Source organism: Bos javanicus, chromosome 25, assembly GCF_032452875.1.
Source record: "Bos javanicus breed banteng chromosome 25, ARS-OSU_banteng_1.0, whole genome shotgun sequence".
Classification (NCBI taxonomy): Eukaryota; Metazoa; Chordata; class Mammalia; order Artiodactyla; family Bovidae; genus Bos; species Bos javanicus.
In genome coordinates this window covers 10,772,657-10,792,662 of record NC_083892.1, presented here as the reverse complement: position 1 = coordinate 10,792,662, position 20,006 = coordinate 10,772,657, and the positions used below count along the sequence as shown (strand labels likewise).

Genomic DNA, 20,006 nt, shown 5'->3' with positions numbered 1-20,006 from the left:
AGGAAGTCTGGCCTTCCTGCCCTCAGTCTCGGGGTCACCATTCTTCTCAAAACAAATGTAAATGAGGCAAAAACTGGTGTGATTCAGAGCAGATGCACCTGGGGGCCAGAGTTAGTTCTCAGCTCTCCACATCACGGTGTGACCCAGAGCAGCACTGCAGGTGCCAAGACGAGGCATCAAACGGGCAGAGAGAGAATTCCTCTGCCCGCTTCCGCTCCTCCCGCTGACTTCTGGAAACACGTTAATACCTGCCTTTTGCACTAAGATAGTGTTGCCACCGTTCTCACCCTTAGACAGGCAACCACGTCCAGGCCAACTCACTGGCGCTGGCTCCTCTTCATTGTCTCTACTTTCACAGTTACCTGCTACTCAAGGCAACTAAGAGTGGCTCTCCCCAGTACAGGAATCACATAAAATTCCACTTTTAGGACTTCCCTGGTGGCTCAGTGGCTAAGAGTCCACACTCCGAATGCAGGGGGGCCTGGGCTCAATCCCTGGTCAGGGAACTAGATCCCATATGCCACACCTAAGACCCAGCACAGTCAAAAATAAAAAAATTATTTTTAAATAAATAAAAGAACATTGGATGCCCCTCAGATTCCACTCTTCCTTCCTTAGTCAAAGTCACTCAGTCGTGTCTGACTCTTTGCGACTCCATGGACTATACAGTCCATGGAATTGCAAAAACACTGGAGTTGGTAGCCTTTCCCTTTTCCAAGGGATCTTTCCAACCCAGGGGATCAAACCGGGGTCTTCCGCATTGCAGGCGGATTCTTCACCAGCTAAGCTACCAGGGAAACCCTCTTCCTTCCTTAGCCATGAGGTTATTTTTGGGAGAAAACGAGATGGACACGTTGTCTCCTGAGTAGCCGGGGAGGCCTTGGGACGGATGTCAGCCACACAAGTGGGAACCTGTGTGCACTTTCTAGGAAGGGTCCTCACTGCTTGGGGGAGCGGAAAGGTTCATCTTCTTTGTGCCAGAGATCCATTGCATTGTCTGGTGATGAAGCCCATGGGTCTCTTCTCAGAAAAATGTTTTCAAATACATAACATAAAACACTCAAGATTACAAAGGAAACTGATTACACTAAAACAGAATTAACAAAATGTAAAAAAAGACAAGTGACAAACTAGCACACAGGATTTTACATTTTCTCATTAAAAAACTATTTTCAAGCAGCAATGACATCATGAGATCTTTTTCATATCACTGTTACAGGAGCCAGTGACTTCCATTGCTCGCTTGGCTGAGACGCCTAAGGTTTCTATGATTCGCTGCTACTTTCATCGTTACAGAAAATGCCATCTAAGCAACCATCAACAGATGAGTGGACAAAGAAGATACACACAAACACACAGACACAAAGACAGACAGACAGACACACACACAGAGGAATATTATTCAGCCATGAAAAAGAATGAAATTTTGCCATTAGAAGCAACACAGACGGACTCAGAAGGTACCATGCTTAGTACAGAAAAGAACAAATACTATATATCACTTGTATGTGGGATCTTAAAATAAAACAAACAGATGAACATAGCAAATGAATAACAGGCTCACGGATACAGAGGACAACTAGGGGTTACCAGTAGGGAGAGAGAATGGGAAGGGGCAAAATGGAGGGAAGGTAAGAGGTACATGTGACGATGGGCAAAATAAACCTCAGGGGAACACTGTGCACAGAGACCCAGCCAGCGTCACAGTGACTTCATACCCAACACAGCCCACAAACACGCTGAGTCACTGTGCTGCACACCCGGAACTAATAACATTGTAAACAATACTGCAACTAAAAAAAATAAATGCAGGATTTCCCCAGTGGTCCAGTGGTTAAGAATCCACTTGCCAATGCAGAGTGCGTGGGTTTGATCCCTGGTCCAGGAAGAGTCCACCTGCCACAGGGTAACTGAGCCTGTGCCCCGCAACAAGAGAAGCCACTGCAACGAGAAGCCTGCGCATCACAATGAGAGAAAGCCACCATGCAGCAAGAAGACCAGCACAGCCAGAAACAAAGGTAATTAATTAAAAAATAATAATAAAAAGTGAAGGCAATACTGAATACTAAATTTCAGAGGCTAGAGGAAAAAGTCGTAACTTTTTTCCCAAGTTCAGATCCCTGATTCCTACCTAAGGAAATGGCGGAAGTTTCTCCTTTGCCCCCTCCTCATTCCTGATACCTGGGATGAGAATGAGATGGCTGGACCTGAAACAGCCATTTTGTACAACGAGGCAAGACAGAAGAAGCCCTACTCTCTAGTAACCATGGAGCCACACACTGGCCCAGCCTGCCTACCTCTGGGCAGAAAGGTGATTTCTATCATATTAAGCCACAGCTGGTTGGTTTATTCTTTATTATATAAAGCCACTCAAACCTAACCTTTCCTCAAGAGCCTCTTGATGAAAGTAAAAGAGGAGAGTGAAAAAGCTGGCTTAAAACTCAACATTCAAAAAACAAAGATCTTGGCATCCAGTCCCATCATTTCATGGCAAATAGATGGGGAAACAATGGAAAAGGTGACAGACTTTATTGCCTTGGGCTCCAAAATCAATGCAGATGGTGACTGCAGCCACAAAATTAAAAGACGCTTGCCCCCAGGAAGAAAAGCTACGACCAACCTAGGCAGCATATTAAAAAGCAGAGACATTACTTTGCCAACAAAGGGCATTCTAGTCAAAGCTATGGTTTTTCCAGTGGTCATGTATGGATGTGAGGGTTGGACCATAAAGAAAGCTGAGCGCAGTAGAACTGATGCTTCTGAACTGTGGTGTTGGAGAAGACTCTTAAGAGTCATTTGGACTGCAAGGGGATCCAACCAGTCCATCCTAAAGGAAACAGTCCTGAATATTCATTGGAAGGACTGATGCTAAAGCTGAAACTCCAATACTTTGGCCACCTGATGTGAAGAACTGACTCATTGGAAAAGACCCTGAGAAAGATGCTGAGAAAGATTAAAGGCAGGAGGAGAAGGGGACGACAGAGGATGAGATGGTTGGATGGTATCACCGACTCAATGGACGTGAGTTTAAGCAAGCTCCGGGAGTTGGTGATGGACAGAGAGGCCTGGCGTGCTACAGTCCCTGGGGCTGCAAAGAGTCAGACACGACTGAGCGACTGAACTGAAACCTAACCTTAATTGCTGTACATTTTCTGAGCGGTGAGGTTGTCAACAGGTTGCACCTGATCATTAGCAACCTTCACTCATCTTTGAGAGACACACTCTCCCTTATGTACAAAAGTGATTCCTCCAGAGATACAAAGGAAACCCAACTAGAAACCTCCTCTGTAGCTGACGGCCTTGCAGGAAGCAAACCCTGAAACCACGAAGGACGGAAGTTTCCCTCAGCCTCTCTGCTGCTCCACCTCCGTGTCCTTTAGGGCAGGAGTCCTCAACCCCCGAGCTGGTACAGTTCAAGACCTGCTGGGAACCAGGCCACACAGCAAGAAGGGAAAGGCAGTGAGCGAGCGAACCTTCGTCTGCATTCACAGCTGCTCCCCATCACGCGCCTAACTGCCTGAGCTCTGCCTCCCCTTACATCGGGGGAGGCATAATAAAGGTAAAGAGCCTGAATCATCCAGAAACCATCCCTGCCCCCTGGGTAAATGGAAAAATTGTCTTCCATGAAACTGGTCCCTGGGGGCGTAAAGGCTGGGGGCTCCTACTTTAACAAAACGATGCATGAACCCAGGTATCAGGTTTCACAGCTCAGGGAGCTTACACACCACACTTCAAGTCCACAACCAGGCACCCACACACCTGACTTCCTCCCAGACTCTGTAAAGTCGTGGTCATGCAGGAGCCAGCGCGAAGGCACTGACTCCAGGATGTGCAGGCCCCAGGGTCACCCAGGGATGGCGGACGCTGCCCAGAAAGCACTTACTAACTGTCATGGACTCTGGTACCGAGGCAGAAGGTAACAGGCTGCTCAGAGGACTCTCCTGGCCTGGAGGACTGGCTTCCACACTGGAAAGGCAAGCAGAGGGAAGTTAAGAGTCAGCCACTTAAAACATGCCACCTCGACATTCAAAACACATGCAGCCGGCCCTGAGCTCATTCAGGTTTCCCAACTCAAAGGAAGGGAAGGCGCCCTTTGCAGTCACAGTCCATCCTCTCTATGTGTGTATTCCATATCTGGAAATTCGCCTACTCCCTGAAGTTTACCCGTAACCCCAAAATTCCACGCTCTCGGGGCTGACATGGTCATCCGTGAACACGTACATGCGTGCGTGTGCACTCAGTCACTTCAGTCGTGTCCGACTCTTTGCGGACTATAGCCAGGCAGGCTCCTCTGTCCACAGGATTCTCCAGGCAAGAATACTGGAGTGGGTTGCCATTTCCTCTTCCAGGGGATCTTCCCAACCCAGGGATCGAACCAAAATGTCTCTTACATCTCCTGCATTGCAGGCAAGTTCTTTACACTAGCACCTCCTAGGAAGTCCGAAGTGCTGTCTGTTGCTCCTAAACACAGGACACTGTGGTGCCTCTTGGAGGAAGCCTGTGTGAGGCAGCCTCTATTCAGCCTGATGGTGCAGTGTGCTAAAGAACCTGCCTGCCAATGCGGGAGATGCAAGAGATGTGGGCTGGATCCCCGGTGTGGGAAAATCCCCTGGAGGAAGGCACGGCAACCCACTCCAGTATTCTTGCCCGGAGAATCCCATGCACAGAGGAGCCGGGTGGGCTACAGTCCATGGGCTCACAAAAGAGTCAGACACGACTGAAGCAACTCAGCACACACACATACATGACGACACTGCTGTTGGTCATGAGTTCCCTGTCAGTGAATCAACAGCGGATGTTAGATGAAATGTCTTTAAACAGGAGCAGACAGAAAACAAAGGTACTTACTGATCCACTGACCAAAATGTTGTGACCAGACACACTCCTAGCAACCTAGGGGCAATGGCTCCGTCTTGAGAGAACACTAGCACCAGATAAAATGAGCGCTGATTGTGTAGTTACAAAGAATTTGCAACATGGAAAAATAATCCTTCACATCATGAAAACAGCTAGGGGAATACCCAGTGGTCCACACAGTCAAAGCTATGGTTTTTCCAGTAGTCATGTATAGATGTGAGAGTTGGACCATAAAGAAGGCTGAGCGCCAAAGAACTGATGCCTTCAAACTGCAGTGTTGGAGAAGGCTCTTGGGAGACCCTTGGACAGCAAGGGGATGAAACCAGTCAAGCCTAAGGGAAGTCAATCGTGAATATTCACTGGGAGGACCGATGCTTCCTGCGGGTGACACCAGCCCCTCCTGGCACCACACTAACGTGTACAAGCCTCCTACAGGCAGCGCCTCTCCAAAAGCAGGGCGAGACTGGAGCGCCAAGCACGGGCGGAGGGAAACAGCGCCCACACCCGGGGGCCGAGGTTGAAAATGCAGATGCTGTATCTCAGGGACACCAAATTAAAGCCAAGGAGGAAGGAGAGGGCTGTAAAGGCAGCGAGGATCACAGCGGCAGCAGGGGCTCCTCAGTGTCCATCTCAGTTCTGCCACCTAATGTCCAGTGACTCTGAACAGCTCAGCTTTCCCTTGACATACTTAGATTCGATTAAAAAAAAACCAACCTGATGTGGTGCGTGTGTGCTTCAGTCATATCTGACTCTGCCAGGCAGGCTCCTCTGTCCAAGCGATTCTCCAGGCAAGGATACTAGAGTGGGTTGCCATTTCCTTCTCCAGGGCATCTTCCTGACCCAGGGATCGAACCCTCGTCTCCTTCACTGCAGGCAGATTCTCTATCACTGAGCCACCTGGGAAGCCCCAGGCACTTCACAAATACCTGATACCAAGGTGGTTCCAATACTACGTGTGTGTGCGCTCAGCTGTGTCTGACTCTTTGTAATCCCATGGACTGCAGCCCGCCGGGCTCCTCTATGGGATTTTCCAGGCAAGACTACTACAGTGGGGTGCCATTTCCTTCCCCAAGTTTAAATATTACATAATACTAAAAGTGTGAAGTGTAATACTAAAGTTGTCCAATGGTTTATTGCCAAATATTAAATCAAGCACATTATGACCGTGGAAGCACCTAGCCGTGGGCCCCCAAGAAGGAAAAGTAAAGCTGGCAGCAAAGGAACTGTGACCGACACCAGGTCTCGGGCCTGAGACCCTTGGCCACTCGGTGCCCTCGGACGTCAGCCCAAAGCTGAACTGAATCCCTGTGAAGTGAGGCCCTGCCCGTCAAGCAGGGGGACTTTCCAAAAGAGGAAGGGCGGAGCTGTGAAGAGCGCAGCCCAGCCCCAGAGCCAGCCGGAGGCGGGGCCTGCGCGCTCACCTGTACCGGGGTCCCGGCTCTGGGAGGATGTGGTCCTCGGGTCCCGTCCCGTTCTCCAGGCTCCCGAGGGGGGCATCTGCACAGACAGCAGCCACAGAGACGGTCAGGGTTCTGCTCTCACCCTCAGCTGCCCCATGAGACAGACACTGGCTCGCCTGCTAACTCCGCTGACGTGCAAGGCCTTCCCCACCTGCACACTGGACTTCCGTCTGCCGCCCATTTCATTTTTTTCGGCCGTCATCTGGGACTTGGCATCAGTCACTGGCTGGAGGCCCTGTTCTCCCACTTCGGCTTTTTTTTCCCTTCACTGAAGCATGGCTCCCACACAATACTCTTATCAGCTGCAGGTGTACAGCATGGCGACTCAGCACTTATATTGGAAACTGATTACATTACATATTGATCACCGCAATAAATCCAGCAACTACCTGTCACCCACGGTTATTACAACAGTACTGACTACATTCCCTATGACTTTATTTATTAACCTTTCTGATCTTGAGCCACCTGGAATTATGCATGAAGTTCATATCCAAGAACAACCTCAGAACCAGAGAATAATAAATCAGCTGTTAGACAAAAGGGCTCCCGCCTGCAATGTCTGAAGAAGGCCACGCGGGGGCAGCAGCGTCCACCTGTCACAGCCGCGTGACTGCCACTCTGTCAAGAGCCCTGCACCAAGCCGGAAAGGCATTTGGAAGACGGGAGGCCATAAGTCATCTCGACAAACAACAGGCACGAGGCAGCACGGGCCTTCATAGATGTACTGGCTGCCGCTCGTGTCTCTTTCCAGGAAAAAGTGCAAAATCCGTGCCCCTGGGGGACATCAAGGCCAATGTCGCTCAGGAGAACACCTGTGCGCTAGACAAAGTCCTGGCATGTCCAGGCCCCCAACCAGGCCTGGGTCGGGACAGGGGACAGAAGGGAGCTCATCTCGCTCCCTAAGCCATCTGTCCTGTGACCTCCTCCGTTTTCACCTGCTCAGGATTCCCTGCTCTTAAGGGGTTGAAAAAGGGAATCCTAAGAGGAAAAGCATTCTCTCGCTTTCCCTTCCACCCGCTGTCCGCACGAAGCTACTCCACTCACTCCCGCCTCTTATTTCTCTTAATTTATATTATAGTTGCTTTACAATGCTGTGTTGGTTTCTACCCCACAGCACAGTGAATCTGAGATATATATATATATATTCCCTCTTTTTTGGATTTCTTTCCCCTCTGGGTCACCACAGAGCACTGAGTTCCCTGCACTACACAGCCGGGATCTGAATGGCATGCCCGCCAGGCCACGGCTCCTCCGATTCTAGCATCTGTGAGCAGCCTGAGGATAACACACCTTCCCGTGCAATGCTCCCACCAACAGCGGGTGTGGCCCTAAGGCTGTCACAAGCTTCCAAGACTCCTGGCAGCTTCGTTACTGTAGTAAATCAAAAAGCTGGCAGACGGGCTCACACCCTGTATCCCTGGTGAGGACGGTCTAGACCAGCTGGAGCTCAGGGTCCACTCACCAGGGACAAGATGGAGCCTCTGGGCCTGGAAGGCTGACAGCCCGAGGAGGGATCGAGAGAAACCTGCCAGGTCAGGGGACGCCTCCCGGCGAGGATCCCGGAGGCCGGCCAGAATGCCGGGTTCTGTGACTGAACCCCAACGTGAACAGCACACAGCCAAGCCCTGGGGGCAGCCTGACATGCCAGCCCAGCGACAGTTCACGACCCAGCCAAAAGGCCCATCAGTGGGGAGTAGAATAAGGGGTGTGGACCCTAACTCAGATGCTATGAACGAGCCCTGGAAACCCCCCAGGGGTCCTAGACGCACGTGAGGACCACCTACTTCCTGTCAGCCACCCCCACTTCTCAGACACTCTGCCCCAATCTGCACTGCCCCTGCGCGGGCAAGGGCGAGGTGACCATATCCCCAGCCTGGGGGGGCTCGGACCCAGGCTGGTCACCCGAGCGGAAGGAGGGCAGGGGCTCCCAGACCGACCCGCCCTGGGCTTCACCGAGACCCAGACAGAAGCTCTGGTTGGTACCGAAGGTGCTCTGTTGGCACCTCAGCCAGGTACAGACCAGATGGGAGGGGGAGAAGGCTGAAAGAACACAGACTGACCAGCGAGGGGAGGAGAGGGGGCAGACCCCACCAGGAAGTGGGGCACAGGACCAGGAGGACTGCAGGCCAGGCCAGGCCCAAAGACGCCCCCCGCCACCCCACTGGTATGAAGCCAGCAGGGAGCCTGCCCGGGCCCCCCTGTGTGCCCAGCCTCTCCTCTCAGACTTCCTCGGGGGAGTTTCGCCCCACGTCTGAACAGTGACTCCCCTTCCTCGCAGGCTGCGGCCAAGAGGGACTGAGCTAACCCAGACAAGCACCACGTGTTCATCGCCGCCATCCACACTTCCCCGGAGGGGAGACCAGCCTGGCGGACGGTGGTCACTCACACCAGCAACACTGCCTCACGGGCGGCCACCTGCCCCCCACCCCCCGGCACCTTTGAGGTGACCGCCACGCCCCCCAGCCCCGACTGCACCCGGGAATGGGCCCGCCCTCCCCGAGCTAGTCTGAGGGGGTTTCTGTTCCTCACATGGAGCCATGACAACCGTTTGTCATCCGGCTTAGAATGTCGACAGCTTCCTGAGCAGCCGGTGGGCCCCCGTTCCCAACCGTCCACGGCTTCCTAAACCTGGGCCCACGAGGGTGAGAGGGGCACCCACGCTGCAGGTGCGGGGAGGCCTCGCCAACACAGTGGGGCTGCGGGGGCACCAGAACGACCAGGCACCACGCACACCCACCCGGCCGGGAGCGCCGGGCTCAGCCACGACTCCCACCTGCACCCCGACACCTCCCACCCCGACCTGCTCTAGCTAAAGAAAATAATAACAAACCACACGCGCGTCCCCTCAGTCACAAGGAACGGGCCAGAAAGGCTTGCCCACTTTTCGGCAAGCTTACTCCCTGACCCCCACGCCCTCAGCTGCCAAGGGTGCGAAGGTCTTTAGAGCTATGGGTTCTGACCTCCATACTCCTGAGAGGCAAAAATAATGGTCACCGTTTGTAATCTGCCTGTACACCACCAAGTTCGACAGATCGCTGACAAGAAAGGAAGCGGGCCTGGGGGCTCCCAGGTGACATGCCAACTCCTGCTCAGGCGAGAGCACAGCAAAATACCCTGGTTCAGCGAGGAGACAAGCCAAAGCCACTGGGGCTCCCCTGCTGAGAGGGGCTACCTGCCCTGAGCCCCCACCTCCCCACCTCCCTTCCCCCCACCCCTGCCCACAGACATGACAACTGATCTGACCTCTCCTGCCGCTGCTCCAGCCACAACCCGTGAGGGAGGCAGGGAAGAACCAGGGACACCCACCTGCAGGCCCGTAGGAGCCCACGCCGCTGACCGGGAAGAGCACCTCGGCGTGGCCGTGCAGCACCTGCAGCGGGGCCCAGCCATGCATCTGGGAGAGGCAGGCGCCTGCGTCCAGCGGCCTGAGGGAGAGAACACAGCTGCGGGTCAGGGCCCCACCCGGCCCCCCCAGGGAACCACCCAGGCCGGGAGGGGCTGAGAACATGAGGAGGCCCAGGCGGGAGCCGGGAGCTGGCCCTCCTGTGCTCGCTCCTTTAGCCCATGTGTACTGAGCCCCTCCTACCTGCCAAGCAGTGAACACACACATGCGTGCATGCACACTCACGCACACACACACGAGCCGGCCAACAAGGTCCATTCTGCCCTCATGGAGCTTACAGTCTGCTGGAGGTGCAGACATGAAGTACGTGTGTGCATGCTAAGTCACTTCAGTCACGTCTGACTCTGACGCCATGGACTGTTCCACCGGACTCCTCTGTCCATGGGATTCTCCAGGCAAGAATACTGGAGTGCGTTGCCATACCCTTCTCCAGGAGGATCTTCCCGACCCAGGGATCAAACCCACATCTCTTACATCTCCTGCACTGGCAGGCGGATTCTTTGCCACTAGCACCACCTGGGAAGCCCGACATGAAACATATGATCCCACAAACAAGTGAGAAACGGCAGCGCGGGTCATGGGGCTGGTCGGGAAGGTGGTGGAAGGATTCCACAAAGAAGGGAGGTTTGAAGTGAGTGGGGAGGGAAGCGCTGGGGCCACGAGGCGAGGTGGAGGGGGGAACAGGGATGGAAGTGGGGGGCTGCACATGCCAGGGCTGAAGCAAGAGGAGGCCCCACGGGCTCTGGCTTCTCCAATAAGCCTGGGCCAGTGTCCCTCTGCCTCACTGGTTCTCAAACCCTCAGGAGTAAAAGGACAGAACCAGACCAGACCGTGTCTGGGCCACTTCCAAGAAAGGGGGTCAGCTCGAATATTAACCAGGCTCATATGATCTGTTACAGTGTAAACTTACCCACCACTGCCAAACTAGCCTGTTCGACCTTTGTAACGCCAGGCTGGTTTGGTTACGTGGGTTTGAGAAAGTATCTGCCCACTGCAGCATCTACTTCTGGGCAAGAAGCCAACAGTGATAAACACCAAGATGCGTCTGTGCAGGACTTGAAGGTTTATAAACTCAAGTCGTAAATCAGATGTAAAGAAGTCCACAGCAGATCACAGTCACAGCTACTTAATGGAGGGAGGGAGGCAGAGAGGAGGAGGAGGAGGAGGAAGGAAAAGGAGAGGAAGGGGAGGGGAAAGGAGGGGACAAAAACAACTCAGAGAGATCAGGCGACTGGTCCAAGTTCATCACTTGGCCGGGACCAAGGCTGGTAGAATTCAGCCCAGGTCTTCCAGATCCAGTTACTACGAGTCTCCTGGCCACTGCCCATCACGATACATGATACATGATACATTTCATATGGAGCAGGGATTAACAAAATTTTTTTGAAAAGGACCAGACAGTCAATACTTTAGGCTGTGTGGCCATTGTGGCTGTTCAGTAGCTAAGTCGTGTCCAATTCTTTGCAACCCCATGGACTGCACCACGCCAGGCTTCCCTGTCCTTCACCATCCCCTGGAGTTTGCTCAAATTCATGTTCACTGAGGCAGTGATGCTATCTAACCATCTCATCCAGTATGCTTCTTTGTTGAGTTTTTGGTGTTTTGTTTTTTTTTTTTTGACTGGTTTACAAAGCTTTAAAACATGTAACAGCCATTCTTGGCCTGGGGGTAGATTTGGCCAACAGGCTAGTTTGCCAGCTCTTTTTTTAAACTTTTTTAAAATGTTATTTCTTTATTTATGGCTACACTGGGTCTCATTGCTATGTGTGGGCTTTCTCTAGCTGCGGTGAGTGGGGGCTGTGCCATACTGAGGGGCCAGGCTGCTCATCGTGGTGGCTTCTCGCTGCAGAGCATGGGCTCTAAGGAGCTCTAGGGCTTAGCTGCTCCACGGCATGTGGGATCTTCCCGGACCAGGGATCGAACCTGTGTCCCCCACATTGGCAGGCGGATTCTTAACCACACTGCCATCAGGGAAGTCCCTGCCAACTCTTCCTTTAAGGCTTGTCCTGTAGCCATTCTCCTCTGAGTCCTCTGGAGCTTTTGCCTACACATGTGACACTCAGCAAGACACACAGGGAGAAGTGACCTTGCAGACTTTTGCCAGCTTTGGGACTTAGGCCTGCAGGTAACGCACTCCGTGAGGCATGGCAGAGGAAGCGCCCCACCTGTGTGCCCCGCAGCAGAGCTGGGTGCTGGGGTGCACGTGGCCCTGCCTCTACAATCTGTAAAGAACTGCCTGCCTGCCCTGGGCTCCGATCCAGCAGCTGGCAACCAGGGGGACTCCTAGACAGACGCCCAGAGGCAGCCAGGGTGCCCCTCGGGACACGGCAGCAAAACCACAGTCCTTTCCTGGCTGCTGTACCGGCTCCAAGTGGGTGGGATTTCCTGCTGTTTCTTTTTGTTGTTGAATCTTTACTTCTGTAATTTTTTTAATTTATCTATTTTTAATTGGAGGATAACTGCTTTACAATGTTGTGCTGGTTTCTGCCGAGCATCAACATGAAGCAGCCACAGGTAATATATATGTTCCCTCCCTCCCACCTCCCACCGCATCTCCTTCCTCTAGGTTGTCACCGAGCACCAGGCTGGGATCCCTGTGTCATACAGCAAATTCCCATTGGCTATCTCGCTTATACATGGCGATATGTATGTTTCTATGCTACTCTGCTGTTTCTAAGGGGACATACATCTTGCCACTTTCCGACAACACGTGCAGAGCACAAGGTGAAGTCAGGTCCCACCCGCTGAGGTTCGGACCCACATAAAAGTGGGCAAAGGATCCCCATCTCAAAAAGGGGTTACACTAAAGTTATTCCTGAGGCACAGACCAATTCAGAATACAGTGCCAATACCAGAATGGATGTTGCTTTTCTTTAGAGAAGATAGTTAAAAAAAAAAAAAAAAACTAGAAAATGCCACAAAGAGGAGGGTAGTGTTAGTTGCTTAGTCGTGTCTGACTCTTTGTGACCCAAGAGACGACAGCCCGCTAGGCTCCTCTGTCCAAGAGATCCTTCAGGCAAGAACACTGGAGTGGGCTGCCATTCCCTTCTCCAGAGGATCTTCTTGACCCAGGGATGGAACCTAGGTCTCCTCCATTGCAGGCAGATTCTTTACCGTCTAAGCCACCAGGGAAGCCAAAGAGGGGGAGAATAACACACCCAAACGCACGTTATCCAAAACATGACTGACCTGGACACGATCGCCTCTGTCTTTTTCTTGACTTGCATACTTCTCTTTAAGAGTTTGTGACGCAACTAAATGTAGGTTTTTATAATTTCCTTTTCTCATTCAATGTATAAGTTCATCCTCACACTATGTGGACACTCTCAGATGTCATTTAAGATGTTTAAGATTCTGAACATTAAGATTTAATCTGAACTATGAAACACTCCGCTGTTCACTGTGAGTGGTTCCTCCACACCTGCACCTTTTGCTCCCCTGCATTGTCTCTCTAACTCAGCACACTGTCATCTGGAGGCAACAGCCTTTGTCCTCAGACCTGTCCTCAGCACGGCTTCCCGGCAGCAGAATTACTAAATCGAGGGGACTAAGCACTGAGGGCAGGAGGAGAAGGGGACGACAGAGGATGAGATGGTTGGATGGCATCACTGACTCAGTGGACATGAGTTTGCACAAACTCCAGGAGATGGTGAAGGACAGAGAAGCCTGGCGTGCTGCGGTCCATGGGGTCGCAGAGAGTCGGACACAACTGAGCGACTGAACAACAGCAACAGAACATTTCTGAGGCTCCTGAAGTGTCACACTGTTCTCCGCAGAGGCTGTGGACGTGGCCGACGCTCGGTCAGGATGACATGAGCGAGGGTTGGCCTGATCATTGTACGAGTTAATGCTACTGTGTGTCTGGAAGATTCTGAGCACTGAGGGCACAAAGAGCCAGCCGTCCTGGCAGGGTGCTCACCCCGGGCCGCCCTCCACCTAGTTCTCTTTTTCAAACGTGATGAAGATGATGGCAAAGTGCAGGGTCTGGTTTCACTCTGCGTTTACACAGTTGCTATTTAAATGCAACTTTTACAGGCTTGTAGTTCTTTTTGAATTATGTTTTCACCCCACTTCTCTGTTGGTTTCATGGAGCACATATAAAGTGACAGGAAAACCCCTTTTTATAATAAAGGTATTATTCTTTTTTAAGAAAAATAATCAGGGGTTTCCCTGGCAGTCCAGTGGTTAAGACTGCACTTCCACTGCAGAGGGTATGGGTTCAGTCCCTGGTCAAGGATCCCAAATGCCACACAGCATGGTCAAAAAACAGAAAAGCTACCACTTATAAATCAAATCCACCTAAATCAAATCCCTGACAATTATACAGTAGAAGTGACAAATAGATTCAAGGGATTAGATCTGATGGAGTGCCTTAAGAACTAAGGACGGAGGTTCGTCACATTGTACAGGAGGTGGTGATCAAGACCATCCTCAAGAAAAAGAAATACAAAAAGGCAAAACGGTTGTCTGAGGAGGCCTTACAAACAGCTGAGTAAAGAAGAGAAGCTGAAGGTAAAGGAGAAAAGGAAAGATACACCCATCTGACTGGAGAGTTCCAAAGAATAGCAAGGAGAGATAAGAAATTCCTCAGTGATCAATGCAAAGAAATAGAGGAAAACAATAGAATGGGAAAGACTAGAGATTTCTTCAAGAAAATTAGAGACACCAAGGGGACATTTCATGCAAAGACGGGCACAATAAAGGACAGAAATGGTATGGACCTAACAGAAGCAGAAGATATCAAGAAGAGGTGGCAAGAATACACAGAAGAACTATACAAAAAAGATCTTCATGATCCAGATAACCACGATGGTGTGATCACTCACCTAGAGCCAGACATCCTGGAATGCGAAGTCAAGTGGGCCTTAGGAAGCATCACTACGAACAAAGCTAGTGGAGGTGATGGAATTCTAGTTGAGCTACTTCAAATCCTAAAATATGATGCAGTTAAAGTGCTGCATTCAACATGCCAGAGAACTTGGAAAACTCAGCAGTGGCCACAGGACTGGAAAAGGTCAGTTTTCATTCCAATCCCAAAGAAAGGCAGTGCCAAACAATGTTCAAACTACCACACAACTGCACTTATCTCACACACTAGCAAAGTAATGCTCAAAATTCTTCAAGCCAGGCTCCAACAGTACATGAACCAAGAACTCCCAGATGTTCAAGCTGGATTTAGAAAAGGCAGAGGAACCAGAGATCAAATCACCAACATCTGTTGGATCATTGAAAAAGCAACAGAGTTCCAGAAAAACATCTACTTTCTGTTTTATTGACTATGCCAAAGCCTTTGACTGTGTGGATCACAACAAACTGTGGAAAAGTCTTTAAGAGATGGGAATACCAAACCACCTGACCTGCCTCTTGAGAAATCTGTATGCAGGTCAAGAATCAACAGTTAGAACTGGACATGGAACAATGGACTGGATCCAAATCAGAAAAGGAGTATGTCAAGGCTGTATATTGTCACCCTGCTTATTTAACTTATATGCAGAGTACATCATGAGAAATGCTGGGCTGGATGAAGCACAAGCTGGAATCAAGATTGCCGGGAGAAATATCAATAACCTCAGATATGCAGATGACACCACCCTTATGGCAGAAAGTGAAGAAGAAGTAAAAAGCCTCTTGATGAAAGTGAAAGAAGAGAGTGAAAAAGTTGGCTTAAAACTCAACATTCAAAAAACGAAGATCATGGCATCCAGTCCCATCACTTCATGGCAAACAGATGGGGAAACAACAGAAACGGTGACAGACTTTATTTCTCAGGCTCCAAAATCACTGGAGATGGTGACTGCAGCCATGAACTTAAAAGACGCTTGCTCCCTGGAAGAAAAGCTATGACCAACCTAGACAGCAGAGACATTACTTTGCCAACAAAGGTCCATCTAGTCAAAGCTATGGTTTTTCCAGTAGTCATGTATGGATGTGGGAGTTGGACCATAAAGAAAGCTGAGCACTGCATTGGGAGCACGGGGCCTTACCCACTGGACCACCAGCAAAGTTCCTGTCTGTACTGTTTTCATTGTATACAACATGAAGGTATACGTGTGTAAGCAAAGACCATTTTAGGAGATTTAACTTTTTAACAAAATAAGACAAAGGCCGTCTAATCAAAGCTATGGTTTTTCCAGTGGTCATGTATGGATGTGAGAGTTGGACTATAAAGAAAGCTGAGCACCGAAGAATTGAGGCTTTTGAACTGTGGTGTTGGAGAAGACTCTTGAGAGTCCCTCGGACTGCAAAGATATCAACCCAGTCAATCCTAAAGGAAATCAGTCCTGAATATTCACTGGAAAGACTGATGTGAAGCTGAAGCTCCAATACTTTGGCTACCTGATGCAAAGAACTGACTCCTTGGAAAAGACCCTGATGCTGGGAAAGATTGAAGGCAGGAGGAGAAGAGGTCGACAGAACATGAGATGGTTGGATGGCATCACTGACTCGATGGACATGAGTTTGTGCAAGCTTCGTGAGTTGGTGATGGACAAGGAAGCCTGGCGTGCTGCGATTCATGGAGTTGCAAAGAGTCGGACACGACTGAGCGACTGAACTGAACTGAACTGAACCACTTCTAAATACCGAGGCAGGAGGCACAAGATCTTTGCTCAGTCATCCAAGAAGTGGTTTAACTGCCAGCACGTGGAGGTGTAAACCCAGTATTTGGCCAACAGCGCATCTATTAACGAAAAACAATCAGAGCATCTGACTTTGCCAGAGGCCGCTGCCACCCAGCACGTGCTTCTCCCGACCTGGCCCCTTTCCTCCCACAAACCTGGCCGCGCTATTAAACTCTAAAGTCCCGGCCCCTCCAGGTTCCTAAACCTTTCACATGAACCTAGCTTAGAAGCAAAATCAAAGCATTACTCAGTAGGCCATCTCATCACTGCTCTTTCCCCAAGATGCTCTGCAGGATGTTGGCTCGAGATCCCCTCTTTATGCCAGGGAGCAGCTGTCCATAGTCCACAGGAGGCCCAGCGGCCTCGGAGGGCCGAGCCTGTAAAGGTCAGGCTGCACTGTTCTGTGGCTCACACATCACAATGCCGCCGGCTGCCCCGGCTCGCAAGCTGGCCTCCCCTCACTGGCGCTGGTCCAGCAGCAAGAGAAACAACTGTCTGAGGCCACAAACTGACTCATGGAGTGAAGCAACTCGGAGATGCGCTTGCCCAGAGTGACAGAAAATGCAAACAGCATTTCCTAAAAGGCCCAGGGAAAGGACCACAGGCAGGTGTGACGGTTAACTTTATGTGTCATCTTGGCTAGGCCACGGTACCCAGATACTTGACCAAATGTTATTCTTGATGTCTCTGGGAAGGCATTTGGTTAGATGAGATTAAAATGTTAAGTCAGGAGAGTGCAAGTAAAGCCGATCACCCTCCATAAGCCAGGGGGGCCTCAGCTCATCAGTTAAAGGCCTCAGTAGAAAAACACAGACGTTCTGCCCCCAAAGAAGAAATTCTGTCAGCAGACTGTCTTCAGATTCGAACTGCAGTCCTTCCCTGGGCCTCCAGTTTGCAGGCCTACCTTGCAGATTTTAGACGTCAAGTTCCACCATCACATGAGCCAATTTTCTTAAGGTAAATCTCCGGAGATGAATACATACGTACATACACATGCAGAAACACACACACACACACTGTCGGTTCTGTTTCCCCGGAGAACTCGAACAGCATGGTTCACGAGACTGGATCCGGGTACAAAATCATCCATACCCGGTGAGCTAGAACAATGCCACAGGTGGGCTTCCCTAACAGACATCAGGAGGAGGAAAAAACCCTGGGCAGGAAAACAAATGGAGCCAGAGCAACCTAACCTTAACCCTGGTTTTGCCCACTGCTTTGACAGATCTCGACTCTCTGCATTAAAGAATCTGGTTCTTTCATCCATCAAGTGGGGTGACACCCATGACCCCCCGGGACCAGCCTAAGTATTAGGATGCAGTGTGTCTGCAGCTTGCAGCATCTGGCCTCTCCTAGATGACACGGAGGCAATGCTACTATCGTGAGCATCCACGTGAACGAGGACAAGAGTAAAAATCAAAGACAAAAACAGGCAGAGTCTCACAAGAAAGAAGAAAAACTCTGACTCAACACATGGAGACGCCAAGCTTAGGACTGGAGGCCGCTTGGCCTCTTCGGCGCCCCATGGGGTCTCGGCTTCTTCACTGTATGCTCTCGCAGCTGGTTTTGAAGACGGCCATGACTAGGCGGCACTTCACACTCAGAGCTCGGGTGAAGAAGTCACTAGTTGATTCAGCATCAAGAGGAAGAGCAGGACTTCCCTGGTGCTTCAGTGGTTAAAAGTCCACCTGTCAATGCAGGCAACGTGGGTTCGATCCCTGGTCCAGAAAGATTGCACAGGCCACGGGGCAGCTAAGCCCCTGTGCCACAACTTCCGAGCCCACTCTCCAGAGCCCATGCTTTGCAAAAGAGAAGGCACCACGGTGAGAAGCCTGTGCACCGCAAGTGAGCGCAGTCCCAGTTCTCTGCAACTGGAGAAAAGCCGTCACAGTAATGGAGACCCAGCAGTCAGGAATAAGGGTAAGAACAAGGACAGGAATGATCACAAGGCTTACAGCGCCACAGCGGCGGGGCTGTCCTTCTCGATGTTCCAGCACCAACCCAAGGCCTCACACGCAGGGTCCCACAGACAGGACAACAACTCTCCAAAGCATGTGCTGTTGTTCTCTCAGATCTCAGGTGAGGCCTGAGGCTCTGGGAGGCGAAGAAACTTGTCCGACCTAGTCTAAACTAAGCCACGGAGCTAGTAGATGAGAGCCCGGGTTGTCAGGATTCTAAGGTTCAACCTCCTAACTTTGCTCTTCTGCTTCACACGTTCACCTGCATCCAGCCCCTCTCGAAGGTATAAACATACTACAGCCCCAGTGTTAAGGCGATAAGTGCAGGCAAGTTACCCTGCGAATAAACACAGATATTACCAGCCTGAGACTGTTCTCTAAAATACCCTGCCTCTCTCCTGAACTTCCTGGGCTGGTGGCAAGTAAGACATACGAGCAAAATTCAAGTTATAAAATGAAAGACATAAACACAAAGCAAGAATTTCAGGTCATACCTCTTGACACCAATGCTATAAGTAGCTTCCAATAATATGTACACTCCCTCCACTGAGTTCTCAGGAGAAAGTAAGTTCACGCTCCTTCCCCCAAAATCAAGATCTGAATAATGAAAGATGCTGTAAACAAATAAAAAACCTGCAGTCTAACATCACCCAAAACGGCAGAAAGAGCCAGCAGCCTGTGTACCCCCCCCCTTTTTTTAACCTTTTTTTAAGGTTTGATTTTTTTTTTTTTTTTTTTTTACTGTGGATCTTTTTTTCGTAACTTATTTATTTGGCTATGCTGGGTCTTCGTTGCTGCGTGGGCTTTTTCTCTAGTTGTAGCAAGCAGGGGCCACTCTCCACTGTCTCTAGTTGTGGTGCGTGGGCTTCTCATTGCAGTGGCTTCTCTTGTCGCAGAGCACTGGCTCCAGGGCGTGTGGGCTTTAATCGCTGCAGTCCACGGGCTCAGCTGCAACTAGCAGCTCTCGGGCTCTAGAGCACAGGTTCAGCAGTTGTGGTGCACGGGCTTGCTGCTCCGAGGCATGTGAAATCCTCCCAGACCAGGGATCAAACCCGTGTCACCTGCGCTGGCAGGCAGATTCCTGAGATGTGGACCATTTTTAAAGTCTTTATTGAATTTCTCACAATATTGCTTCTGTTTTTCACGTTTGGTTTTTTGACCTTGGGGCACGTGGGATCTCAGCTCCCTGACCAGGAATCGAACCCACACCTCCTGCACTGGAAGGTAAGTCTTAGCCGCAGGACCACCCGGGAAGTCCCCAACTACCCTTTCGTAGAAGCTCTCGGGGGGGAACTTACTTCTCTGGCGACTCCGAGTGGCCCGGGCGCTTCCTTCCCGGCGTGCTCCCGCACACTTCGTCCTCGTTCTCGTCCGCGTCTTCATCATCGATGCTTTTCACATCCAGCTTCTGGTACCCAAACTCCCCGTTCAGAGACAGAGAATCAATTTTCCAAGAGTTGCTGCCCTGACTTCCATTGGAATTTGGCCCAAAGGGGCTCTCGAAGGCCGACATGATATTGATCGAGGACCGGTCGGAGTTCTCCTCTGAGCTCTCCCCAGCCCCGGGGATCTTCTTAAAAACATCCCCGGAGCTCTGCTCATCTTCCTCGTCATCAAATGAGATGATGTTGGTCACCTTCTTTTTCTTCTTCCGCTCCCTTTTACATTTGGCATCTGGCAAAAGATATGAGATAAGAAAAAGCGA

General features: G+C 50.8%; 1 protein-coding gene across 4 annotated transcripts in view; it reads right to left on the bottom strand.

Moving 5' to 3' along the window:
- SNX29 (sorting nexin 29) overlaps positions 1 to 20,006 on the bottom strand; it is a 599,088-nt gene that overhangs the window by 501,890 nt on the left and 77,192 nt on the right. For all 4 annotated transcript variants that reach the window (XM_061402536.1, XM_061402537.1, XM_061402539.1 and 1 more), the window contains 4 exons: positions 19,600 to 19,975; positions 9,627 to 9,745; positions 6,279 to 6,354; positions 3,884 to 3,966 (listed from right to left, as the gene is read on the bottom strand). In XM_061402536.1, the coding sequence (XP_061258520.1) occupies positions 3,884 to 3,966; positions 6,279 to 6,354; positions 9,627 to 9,745; positions 19,600 to 19,975 (654 nt within the window). The remainder of the gene's footprint in view (positions 1 to 3,883; positions 3,967 to 6,278; positions 6,355 to 9,626; positions 9,746 to 19,599; positions 19,976 to 20,006) is intronic.